At 64.7% G+C, this 11,587-nt stretch overlaps 1 protein-coding gene across 1 annotated transcript; it reads right to left on the bottom strand.

Annotated features, from left to right (window-relative positions):
- Positions 1–534: 534 nt before the first annotated feature.
- On the bottom strand, positions 535–10,745 carry MAPK8IP2 (mitogen-activated protein kinase 8 interacting protein 2). Its single transcript, XM_061418988.1, has 12 exons — positions 10,492–10,745; positions 9,422–9,527; positions 7,817–8,101; positions 7,594–7,687; positions 6,285–7,499; positions 5,901–5,976; positions 5,602–5,774; positions 5,411–5,520; positions 4,554–4,658; positions 4,360–4,430; positions 1,724–1,822; positions 535–1,232 (listed from the first exon to the last, which is right to left on the bottom strand). Exons 1-12 carry the CDS (start codon positions 10,554–10,556, stop codon positions 1,160–1,162), a joined length of 2,472 nt encoding a protein of 823 aa, XP_061274972.1. The 5' UTR covers positions 10,557–10,745; the 3' UTR covers positions 535–1,159.
- Between the last annotated feature and the right edge of the window lie 842 nt (positions 10,746–11,587).

Here is an 11,587-nt window from a genome sequence, read left to right as displayed (position 1 = left end):
CGTGGTCTTCCTCGGGCTGCTCTTGTCCTGGGTTTGGGGGGCGGGTGGGGCATCGGGAAAGCACTGCCTGCCACGCTGACCTCAGCGCCTGACAGTGGGTGCTCGCGGAGCCAGAAGCAACGGAAGCCCTTTCTCCAGCAGGCAGGGCATGTGACAAAGAGTCACCTTTTGCCTTCTGGCTCTCTGTAGAGAATTTTTAAAACACCAGTCTTTGGATATAAGCAGAGTGACGCCTGCTGTGTCTCATACACGCATTCACAAGCATGCGGGCACACTCACGAGCCTGCACACACTCCCAGCCTGGCGCTCCAGTGCAGGCGGACAGCACACACATCTCGTGACCTTCTCTCGGGCCTCGGCTTCCTCACTGACCCAGTGAGTGGCGGTGGAGGGCAGCTGCCACGTGCTGCACCGGGAGCCCGGCGGGGCTTCAGACAGCAGTTCCGGCACCATGGCACCTCAGCCCCCGCCACTGTGGGCAGCACCTGGTCCCCAGCCCCGTATCTGCTTCCCTCACCCCAGAAATAGCCAGGGTCACACCAAGCAGAAAGTTTATTGAGGTGCTGGACTGCGGGGAGTGTTTGCAGCGGCAAAAGCAGATGCTGGTGTGGCTGGGGCCCAGGCCAGGGCCCCCTCCTCCTAGCAGCGTCTGGGACTCAGGGTGAGCAACAGGGACGACTCCTAGTCCCCACCAAGGCCCTCCTGGGGACCCTCCCTGTGTCCCCCGAGCGCCAAGTGGGGCAGTATGGGGCCCTCTCTTTGTCCCCATGATGAGGACGGGACGATCCCTTGATATTCACTATAAAAATTAAAACTCCTTTATAAATCACGGGGGACGAGCAAGAGGGGTCACCTGGGAGCTTCCTCCCCACGCCCCTCCCAGTTCCGACCCCACAGTGAAGAGCAGAGGGTGAGAGTTCGCAGCACAGAGGAGCAGAGACAGACGGGGTGGGGGGGCCACGGGCAGCCCCGGGCGGCAGGGGGACGCGTGGGGGGCAGAGGCGCAGGGCCCCCCCGGGCGAGGACGCGCGATCCCCACAGCCCGCAGCCCCCCAGGCGTCAGGCCCCACGGGCCCCCAGTCCAGTCCTTGCCGAAGCTGAGGCGGCCTCCCGAGGCGGCCCCAGCCCTGGCTGCTCCCGGAGCAGGAGAGCGGGGCAGCTACTCCAGGTAGATGTCCTCTGTGGGGCAGGCGTACTCCAGATGCTGCTGGTAGTACTCCAGGAAGGCGCGGCTTCGGGGGGAGAGCGTCCTCAGGCCCGGGGCCCCACAGCCCCACCTGGGCCTGCCACACCACCCCAGCTTCACCCCTCAGCCTCCTGGCCCGGACCTGGCTCCTTACTGTCCGGGTCCAGTGCGGCCTTCCCTACCCCCACCCGCCCCACCCCATGGGATGCCGCTCCCACACTGAGGACCACCCCCCCATGCTCCTCGACACCCTCCCCTGCCATCTGACCCCCCCACGCCCCCCCATGCTCCTCGACACCCTCCCCTGCCATCTGACCCCCCCACGCCCCCCCATGCCCCTTGACACCCTCCCCTGTCATCTGACCCCCCCGTGCCCCCCCATGCCCCTCGACACCCTCCCCTGCCATCTGACCCTCCCCCACGCCCCCCAGACCTCATCACCACCCTCCCCCCAGCTGCGCGCCCCGGGCACCAGGTCAGCACCCCGCCCCGGTCCCGGCCATCGTGCGCACTGGCCCGCCCTCCAGACCCACTCACCCCACACTCTGGGCCACGGGCCTCATCGACTCCTGGGAGACAAAGACGTGGCAGGCAAAGCGGCTCAGCAGCGGGTGTTTGGTGATGAAGCCAAAATAGCTGTGGGGGTGGGGCAGCGAGCGCACAGGGACGTCAGGGCGTGGAGCACCGGCCCCAGGGGTCAGAGCGTGGGGTGCGGGGCAGGCAGGGCTGGGGAATGTGTGGGTCACATGATTTGTGTCCAGGAGCACAGCGCTGGGCACCGTGAGGAGTTGGTGATCTGTGTTAATCTGTCCACAAGGGTATCCAGCTGCATCTTCCTCCTCCCGAGCCAGCGCCCGGAGCCTGCCCCCAGGCCACAGGCGATGCGGTCTCTCCCTGGTCTGCTGGTCATCCCGGGTGACCCCTCCCCGTCCTTCCCCTGACACCTGGAGCCTGCCCAGCTCCACCTCTGGTCCTGCACACCCACAGTATTTTCAGGCTCCGCTGTGGGCTTGACATGGGCCCTGATGTGCAAAAGCGTCTTCCTGGAGAAGCTTGTACCCCAGCTCCGTGGCCCCAGCTCTGTTCCCTGTGCGGCTTTCCTGAACCTGCCCTTCTTCTCAGCAAGACATTAACAAAAATTACTGTCCAGAGGGAGGGACTGTCAGCGTCCCGCAGCAGGAGGCTCGGGACCCTCACCCAGCTGTGGCCTATCCAGTCCACGCCGGGGGGTCAGGGCTTTGTGGTTCCACCAGATGGGAATCCACAGGACAGCATCGTCACCAGCACAGCATGTGCGTGTTGACCACAAACACGTCACCACCTGGTCTCGAGCATCACGTTCAGATGACTGCGTTCAGAGCAAGTGCCAGGCACCCTCCTAAGCAAGCTCTTTTATTAATAACTGGCACAAACCTCACAACAGCGCGGTGAGGCCGGTCTCAAGGTGATGGCACCAAGGCCCAGAGAGGGTCAGACACGCTGCAGACAGACAGCAAGCCTGCGGCACCCTGGGCACACTCTCTGCCGCCTGCGATCTCAATCACCACTCACTCCTACCTTGTCCAGACCCCGGGCACCCAGCAGAGGCCGACCCAGCCCCTGCTTCACCTGAGCCGTCTGGCACCGTCTCCCTGTGCCTCCTCCCTGAGGGGCCTGGGCTGGGTTCTGGAGCAGCGAATATCAGGAAGCTCTGGGCCGGGACAGCAGCTCCTCGGCCCCCTCCCAGCCGCTGAACCTCGGAGCTGCACATGGTCAGAGTGTGGCCCAGGGGCCCGAGCCTGTGGTGCCCCGTCTCCCTCTGCGGTCCTTCTCTCTCAAGGCCACGATCCATGTGGCTGCAGTGCACGTCAGTCCTCACGGCACAGTCCACCCCGTGGCCTGGTCTGAGCCCCAGCCCCCTACCCAGATCTCCTGCCAGTCAAACTAGCTCCCTCTCAATGGAGAAGCAGCCAAATGGGGCTCTGCCCTGGTAAGAGTGGAAACCGTTGCCCAGCCAGCAGGCAGAGCACCCCCAGTCTCACCACAAGCGTGCAAATGGCACACGTCTGCCCTCAGCCCCGGGAACAGAGTGTGCTTCTCACGCTCTGCCTCCCTTGAGGACCTGCGGCACCTCTGGGTCCCTGCAGGGCTCCGTGTGCCTCGAGGCTCAGCCCCCATCACCTCCTCTGGGGCGCACAGCACTGTGCCATGCGGAATGCCTCACTGGCACTGCACAGCATCCAGCTGGACAGGACGGCCGCCTCCACCCGCCGGGTACGCCGCCGCTCATTCCCACCTCCTCTCTCGGCCTGGCCATCTTGTCTGCCTCATGGCCGAAGTTATCTGCCTGCTCCAAAACATACCTGCCCCGAGGTCTCTCTTCCACGCTCCCAGTAACAACGGACACCGCAAGCTCACCATGTCTGCAACTGAAGACTGCACGGCCGGCCTCTCAGGCCCGTTCGCGCCACGCCCCTTCTCCTGGTGTGTGGGTCACCAACCGCTCAACACCCAGGTCACCCGATTCTCCCTCCAGATCGGCCTCTACATACAGTCAGCTCAGTCCTGCCTGCCCCACCTCCCAAAGCCCACCCAGACACGGCACCTGGAGGGCCCTGCACCTCCTGGCTCTGGCCAGCGGCACTTGGGTCCTTCCACTGGCACAACAGGCAGAGCCAGCTGGTCAGCCTGACGGCGTCACCCACCACCCCACTGCCAATGGGATTAACTACCAGCTCCTTGGCAGGGTCGCAGGGCACAGGCACTCTGTGTCCCTCCTGCCTCATCTGGCCCTCTAGAGACCCTCAGCACCTCTCGACCCCGGCCCTGTCTCAGCTGGCTCCATGCCAAGAAGGCCCACCCTGTCACCCACTTGTCTTTCAAGGTTTACAGAGTGGTCTCCGATTGCCCCCAAGTCCCAGGAGAGTTCAGCCACCTCTCTGCTCACTGGAGCCCCAGAGAGATGTCCACCAGATCCCCACAGATGCTTCAAGCACTTACTTGTCTGTGTGTCTGTCTTCCCACCCAGACCAGACGGGAGCCTGTCTGATCCTTGTCTCCCAGGCCCAGAACAGAGCAGGTGCCATGTGGGGGCTCACCTCATGGAGCCAAGTGGGCGGGGCTGCTGGACAGCGGGCCTGCAAGTGGGCGGCCCTTGGGGTTCGAGGGGACTACGGGAAGGGGAAGTCTCTTACCAGCTGTTGCGGGGGTGGCAGCCGCAGAACGAGATGTTCTTCATCTGGAAGAAGTGGCTGCAGCGTTGGAACTAGAAGAGAGATGGCAGAAGAGAGCCAAGCTAACAGGTGGCCCAGCCTGCCGGACACTCCTCATCTGATCCGCCTGCTCCGCCCTTCCCAGCCGCCTCAGTGGCTCAGGGCCCACACCCCACCTCAGGGCCTCCGCTGAGACTCAGCTTGACACCCCGGAGAGAGATCTCAAGGTCACAAGAGGCAGGAGGACGCAGGTGGACGGTCAGTTTTCGGGCCGTGGCGATCTGCAGAGTCAAGGAGAAGAAGGTCTCACGGGCCTAAAAGCATCAACTTCCCCCTGGGGGAACATTCTCGATTAGGTCTGAAGAGCCCTGGCCCTGATTCAGGAAGATGTGAGAGTGGTCTCGGCTGCTCCGCGGTCTCAGGATGGCCTGCCCCGTCTTCTCCCCAGCCCTTTGCAGGACGGCAGCCCAGGGCTCCTCAGCGCCCGTCCCGTGAGAGGATGGGGGCAGGGCTGCCCTGCTCCCCTGCTCCTCTCCAGCTAAGTCTCGGGACCAGCAGACAGGCAGGCCCTCCTAAGCGTCCACTGAGTGAATAATGAACGAGCAAGTTGCGTTCTCGGTGGCTCAGATGGTAAAGAATCCACCTGCGATGCAGAAGACCTGGGTTCAATCCCTGGATCGGGTAGATCCCCTGGAGAAGGAGATGGCAACCCACTCCAGTATTCTTGCCTGGAGAATTCCATGGGCAGAGGAATCAGACGGACTAGAGTCCATGGGGTCGCAAAGAGTCGGACACCACTGAGGGACTATCACATGAGACCCCAGAGAAGGGTCTGAGAGAGCTGGTCTTGATTTCCAGACACGAACAGGACGGGCTGCGGGGGGAGGCCAGCCGGATGGGGCCGGGGAACAGCCACGGCGCTGCCCTCGGCCTGTCTGCCAGGCCCCTCCATTAGTGCCGGGGATCCCGGGCTCGAGCCTCCAAGGGCTGAGCCGGCCTGCAGGGCTCGCCCCACCCCCAACCCCAGACTGACCTTCTGCATGGCTGCACACAGGATGCCATTGCCCTGGTGACAAGGCACCTCCACGGAGCCCAGGAACTGGACATCAAAGCGCTCCACCCAGCAGGGACCCCGCTTGCTCCCTACGGGGTCACAAGGGGCCTGGGTTAGGCGAGCAAGAGAGGGTCTGGGTGACAAAATGACCCTTAGGGAAGGGGCCTCACCCAGCAGGTCCTTGGCAGGCCCGGGCACCGCGTGGGCATAGAAGGCAGGGAAGACTCCGCGCTCGCCCGTACGCATGTTGAAGCCACGGAACCAGAAGTCGTCCTCCTCAGCCTCCACCAGCACCGGGTCATCCACGTCCAGCTCCAGCTCATCGGGATGGCGGGGAATGAACCTGAGGGACGGTCAGAGAGGGGAGGCCACTAGGGCAGGGGGAGGAGGGCTGCGCTGTGCCCATCAGGGTCGCGGAGGGTCTGAGACTCGGGGGGAGGGTCAAGGCCAGCAAGGGGGACTGCCGTACCTGAAGACAGCCCTATGCGTCTGCTCTCTCTCCTCCCCGTTGACCAGGCATGAGAAAAGGCCGAAAGACTCAGTGCCTGAGAGAGAGAGACAGAGAGGAAGACTCAGGGAGGCGCTAGAAGGCCCAGCCAGGCTCCCCTCCCCATGGGCCCCTGGTGTGGGTGGCCCCCGTCTGGAGCTGGAGACAGAGCAGCCTCCTCTCGCCATTCCCTCGCGGGGGGAGCCCGGGAAAGCCCCCACCCAGGCGCTGGGTAAGAGGGCAGTGCCCAGCGCTAACCACCCGCAGACCCTGAGGCTGTCCTGGCCCTTGGGGATGGATCTGCGAGCCCCGGGCAAGGAGCCAGCCTGCTCCCCTGGAACCATCCCCTTCCCCCTTCCCACTCACTGGAAGATCGAGAGGTGCTGTTGACAAAGACGTTGAGGAACTTCTTGGAGAAGGTGAGGTCCGGGCTGTCCGGGGAGGCGTCCCCGGGGCCCTGATCCCCGCCCAGCAGCACGGCTCCCGCCTCCTCCTCGCTGGCCTCGCCACCGCTGTCCTCGCTGTCCTCACCCAGGCCGGCGCAGCGCCGCAGGCTCACCAGCTCCAGCTGCGTGTGCTCGTCCACCACCAGCGTGTACTTGACCGCATCGTACACTAGCGAGGCGTCGAGCGCCGCGGGGCCTGCTCCCCGGCCCCCGGGGGGCGCCGCCTTAGCCTCAGCTTCATCTTCCTCCTCTTCGTCCTCGTCGTCGTCCTCATCTGAGCAGGCGGCAGAGCAAGCGCGGCCCGGGCGGGCGGGGCGACCCGGGGCGGCCCACAGCGGGGTGATGGTGTCGCGTGTGGGGTTGCTGAGGAAGAGGCAGGGCCCCGGCTGCGCGGGGCCGGGCCTAGGGGCGGGGGGCGCGGGCGGCGGCGGCCCACACAGCGTCTCCATGTCCACCAGCTCCACGCCGCCTGGCGCCGCCGCCGCCGCCGCCAGGGCCTCGCCAGCGGGCGAGGCAGGCTCCCCGGCAGAGCGCGGCGAGGGGGACAGGCACTGGCCGGGGCAGCGGATGGGCGAGGAGCCCTCGGAGATCATGCGGCTCACGAGGTTGCTGAGCAGCCAGGGCGAGTCGGCGTCCTCGCTGAGGTCCGGCTCCGACTCGGACCCGGACTCGTACTCGCTGTTGGTGTCCTCGGGGCCCACGGGCAGGAAGGCGGGGCGGCGCGGGGGCTCGCGGGGCGGCTCGGGCTCCGGCTCGGGCTCCGAGGCTGGCGACGAGGCCTCCTCGATGGAGTTGGTGAGGTGCGAGGAGCGGCCGCTGCTGCTGCTGCCGTCGTCACTGCTCCGCTCCAGCTCAGTCTCCGAGATAGACGAGATCATGCGCCCCAGGCGCGCGCCCCCGACGTCCTCGTAGTCGGAGCCGGGGGACGACAGGTCCTGGCTGCTGCGCCGGCCTCCGCGGCCTCCGCTGGAGCCGCTGCCCAGGTCGGCCTCGATACCCGGATCTGAGGACGGGGAGGCCCCACCGGGCGCCACGGGCCCTGCGGGTTGGTTTCCTTCCGAGTCGCAGCCTGGGCGCACAGGTGGCTGTGCCCCGCAGGGGCCCGTGTCGGTGGGCGGGAGAGGGGCAGGCGGCTCTGCGGGACAGAGGCTCAGGTCAGCGCCCCCCCGGCCTCCCCCGCCTCCTGTGCCACTCCCCCACACTCACCGCTGCCCTGCTGCCCTGCTCACCTCGGACAGGCTCCTGCACCGCTGGGCACAGCGCTGTTTCCTGCCTGGAGGCCAGAGGCCCTGGAGCAAACCCTCCATTGTTGTTCAGCGAGTCCTGTGGAGGGGCGGGGGGCGGAGAGCGGCACTGAGCGCCCGGTCCTCGCGGGCAGGAGGGGGCAGGTGGCCGTGGGCACCAGAGCCCCCTATGCAGGGAACCAGGGGGAGCTCTGGGCCTGGAGCTCACCTGGGCTCCCAGTGTTGTCAGGTGGAGGGTGGTAGGTCGATGCTTGTGAGGCTCCTCTAGGGAAGGGGAGGGGATCAGGGGCTCCGGGGCAGGGGTCTCTGAGCCAGGGCCGCCTCCCTCCTTGCCCTCCCCCTCTCCTTCCTCCTCGTCCTCCTCCTCCTCGTCCTCCTCCTCCTCTTCTTCCTCCTCCTCTTCATTGTCGTCAATCATCTCGAACTCCTGGAAGTCATCCTGGAAGGAGCAGATGGGGTGCGGCTGCTCCGAACGCCCCAAGGCAAGGCTGTCCTGCAGGAAGAAGGACAGGGCAGAGCTGGGCCGCAGCGGGACAGCGACCTGGGGTCCCAGGTGCCAGGAAAGGTGAAAGCAGGAAGCCACAAGTAAAGGGAGGAAACCTCCCTCCAGACCACTCTGCTCTCCACCAACAGAGCAGTTTCTGTTTTTTGCTTTTTTAAAAATCAGCTTAAGATACATAAGGACCTTGGTAAATAAGAGCCCAAACTCCTAAGTCCCAGTGACAGATTCTCAAAGTGGCCCCAACCCACCTGCCAGCCTCATCCCACCCTCAAACCCCATCACATTTAACACCAGTACTTTTTCCTTCAAAGCATTTTAACACAACTCATAACTACAGTAGAGTTTGCATCTGTCTCCGCAGCAAGCTGCAAGCCCCACCAGGTCAGGGCCATGTGCATATTGTACACTGGGTACCCGACCCCCACCGAGAACAGGCCCTGGCCCACAGAAAAGCTCAGCAAAGATCAAATGAATGCGTGAAGCAAAGAGGCCCAGAACCAGGTTTCACCAAACCTGCACCAACCTCAGGGCCTCGGATCCACTAATCCCTTGCCAGCAATTCCTCTGCTCCATCCCCTCCGGTAGCCGCCCTCATCTGCCAGCTCCTGCTCGTCTTTCCTCAGGGATGGCCTCAGGGATGGCCGTGCGTTTCCACTAGAAAATCTCCCTAATGGCCTCAGTCTCGGGTGGGCTCCCCTCACTGCACCGTGTGTCCCTCACTGGGACCCAGATGCCGAGACTCAGGCAGCCACTGTCCCTCACCTGTCTTCCTCCCCTACTAGGTTATAAGCTCCCAAGGGCAAGAGCCACACCTGTCCTGCTGTCTTCCCAGGCACCTGGAAGCCTCTAGCACTTGCCACACGGGAGTTGTTCAGAAATGTTCTTGAATGAAAACAAAAATGTGAAGAGACAGGGAGGAGGAGGAGATGGGGGAAGGCGAACTTCAGGGGAGGAGACAGGAGGCTAAGAGAGGCTAGAGAGGTGGGGACAGGGCTGAGAAGGAGATGAGATGGCAGCTGGAAGGGGGTAGATCCGAGGCCAGAGGCCCCAAAGCAGAGGCACATCTTCCCTCCCCCCGTCCAGCCCATGGAGGAGGCCAGGCAGGGACTGCTGGGGAAGGTTCTCAGTGGGCCGCTTTTAGGAAGAGAGGTGTCAGGTATCGAGAGGCCCACAAGTCAAGAGGTCAAGGGAGATGGGGCACCGAGAGGATCCTGTCTCAAGGCTGAGCTTAGACCTGCCCCAGAGACTGCTGAGCAGAAGCTAAGCAAGGCTCTCCTGTGAGAGAGTTCTCTGCCCCAGCCCTCTCCCCACCTTCTCGCAGTGGTCCGAGTCATAGCTGAGGCCCAGACCGCAGTCATCAGTGATCTCAGACAGATCTTCATCGTCAAATTCCTCCAGGCTTATGTCCTGTGGAGGCCTGGAGAGGAGAGCAAGGACAGGGCTCCTGAGAGAGCCGTCAGTCCTGGACTCCCTGCCTGAGAGCTGGTCCTAAGGAGGGGCCAAGGGAGACCCCCACCCCAGCTCCTCGGCCCCACGATCTCCAGAGCCCCCAACCCCCACACCCACATCCTGCCATTATCCTGAAGCTTAAGCCCTGCTCTCCAGGGTATCTCCCCCACAATCGGAGCCACCACCTGCCCAGAGGAAGCACTTGCCCCCCAGCCCTCCTCCCAGTCCTCTCATCAGAGCCAGCAGCCTCTCCTCCCACTGCGCTCAGCTCCAGGCCCCTCTGGGTCACAGCCTCAGCCTCGGGGGAGTCAGGCTGAGCCGCGAAGGGGGATGGGGGCTGAAGCTGCAGCAGCCAGAGGAGGGGGAGGGGTCGAGCCTGCTCCGGAGCAGAATTCAGCCCCTCGGTCGGCTATTCCTGCCCAAGACCGGCCTACATCCCGAGGTCCAGCCCTCTCCCCACCCTAGTCCCTTCCCCCAGGCTCCAGGCTTGATTGCAACTCTCTTCCCTGAGCCCTGCAGACCAGGCCAGGCCTCCACCACAGAGGCCCAGCAAGGCCAAAAGGACAGTGCCAGGCACAGAGTGTGTGCTCAGCACCCCGCAGGCAGGCTGCCCCTCAGGCTCGGCCCACGACCTCCGCCTTCGGAGGAGGCGCTCACGTTGGGTGCAGCATCGGTCCCGGCAGGAATCTGGGGTGGGGGTGGGGGACGGTCACTGGGGCTGGAGGAGGGTCGTAAGGGGAGGACAAAGTGGAGAGGCCTGGAGCCAGAGGTGGGGGATGGGGAGCAAGTGGGCCTCGGGACCAGAGAGGGTCTGGGGCTCGGGCCCCCAAAGGCGTTGGGGGTGGGGTGGCAGGGTCGGGCCGGCGGAGTCTGGGGACGGGGTCAGAGGGGGAGCGGTGGGCAGGGAAGGGCCCGGGCGCCCGAGTGCGTACCTGCAGCCTGGCGGCGACAGCGAGTGAAAGGTGGAAAGAGAAAACATCTCCGCCCGATCCGCCATCTTCTCCGGGGAAAGGCCTGCCGACCGCGGCGGGGGAGGGGTGCCCGGAGCGCCAGCCCCGCGCGCCCTCCGTCGCTCCCGCCCGCCCGTCCTCAGCCCGCCCCCGGTCACCTCGTGACACGCCCTGCGACACCCCGCCGCCAGCACACCTCGACGCCAGGACACCGCGGCAGCGCGAGCCGGGGGCGGGGGGACCGGCAGCAGGGCGGGCCGGGGGAGGGGAGGAGGGCGGGCCGGGGGAGGGCGGAGGGGACGGCGGGGAAGCTGGTTGGAGGAGGCGAGATGGTTTGACTGAGGCTCGGGTTGGAGAGGCGCGTGTGTGGCTTGGTTCTTTGGGGTGGGGGCAGGTGGGAAGCAGATTGGTGGGGATGGGGCATCAGTTCGCGTGGTGAGAGCTTCAGCGAGGAACTGGCGATGGGAAAGTCGATTTGCAGACCCCTGGTTAGCTGGTGCGGGGGCGGGGGGGACGGGGCCTCATGGAGGGGTGGGTGCGGCCCCGGGAGCTGCGCCGACTTCCAGGGAATCAGAGCAGAAGCCTGGGGTTCCCAAGCCGGGATCCGAGTGGTTCAGACAGAGTGTGGGCTGTGCGCGAACGGGGCTGGAGGAGCTGTCCACGTCTGGGTGCTGACCAGGGCTGGTCGGAGCTGTCCCACGAGGGGTGCTGATTGGCCCACGGAGATGTCTCACTAAAACGTGAGGACTGGGGCTGCAGGAGCTGTTTCCCCGCCGAGTGCTGATCAGAGCTGGAGGAGCTGTTCCCCCAGAGGGTGCTGAGCAGTGCTGGACAGAGGCACCTGCCCAAGGGGCGCTGATCCCGTCTGGACAGAGTTTACCACACAGGATGTTGACTGGGGCCCACACGGAATTTCAGTACACAGTACAGATTGCGCAGGCTGGATACAGGTATTGATGGACATCAGGTGAAGCTATAACGCTGAGACTCTCTTCATTCAATTAGGAAAACTTTCTTGAGCACCAACTAGGTAACCAGCACTCTTTAGGGTGCCAGCACGTTCTGGCTTTTGTGGAGC

Source organism: Bos javanicus, chromosome 5, assembly GCF_032452875.1.
Source record: "Bos javanicus breed banteng chromosome 5, ARS-OSU_banteng_1.0, whole genome shotgun sequence".
Taxonomy (NCBI): domain Eukaryota; kingdom Metazoa; phylum Chordata; class Mammalia; order Artiodactyla; family Bovidae; genus Bos; species Bos javanicus.
Note: the sequence above shows the minus strand (reverse complement) of the source record. Positions and strands in the feature narration are given on the sequence as shown.

Excerpts from the sequence above, each read along its gene's own strand:
- MAPK8IP2 (XM_061418988.1), bottom strand. The coding sequence starts at position 10,556 with ATGGCGGATCGGGCGGAGATGTTTTCTCTTTCCACCTTTCACTCGCTG. Across the intron at positions 9,528-10,491 it reads CTGTCGCCGCCAGGCTGCAG|GCCTCCACAGGACATAAGCC; the intron begins GTACGCACTCGG and ends TCTCCTCTCCAG. Across the intron at positions 1,233-1,723 it reads CCCGTGGCCCAGAGTGTGGG|CCGCGCCTTCCTGGAGTACT; the intron begins GTGAGTGGGTCT and ends CTCCCCCCGAAG.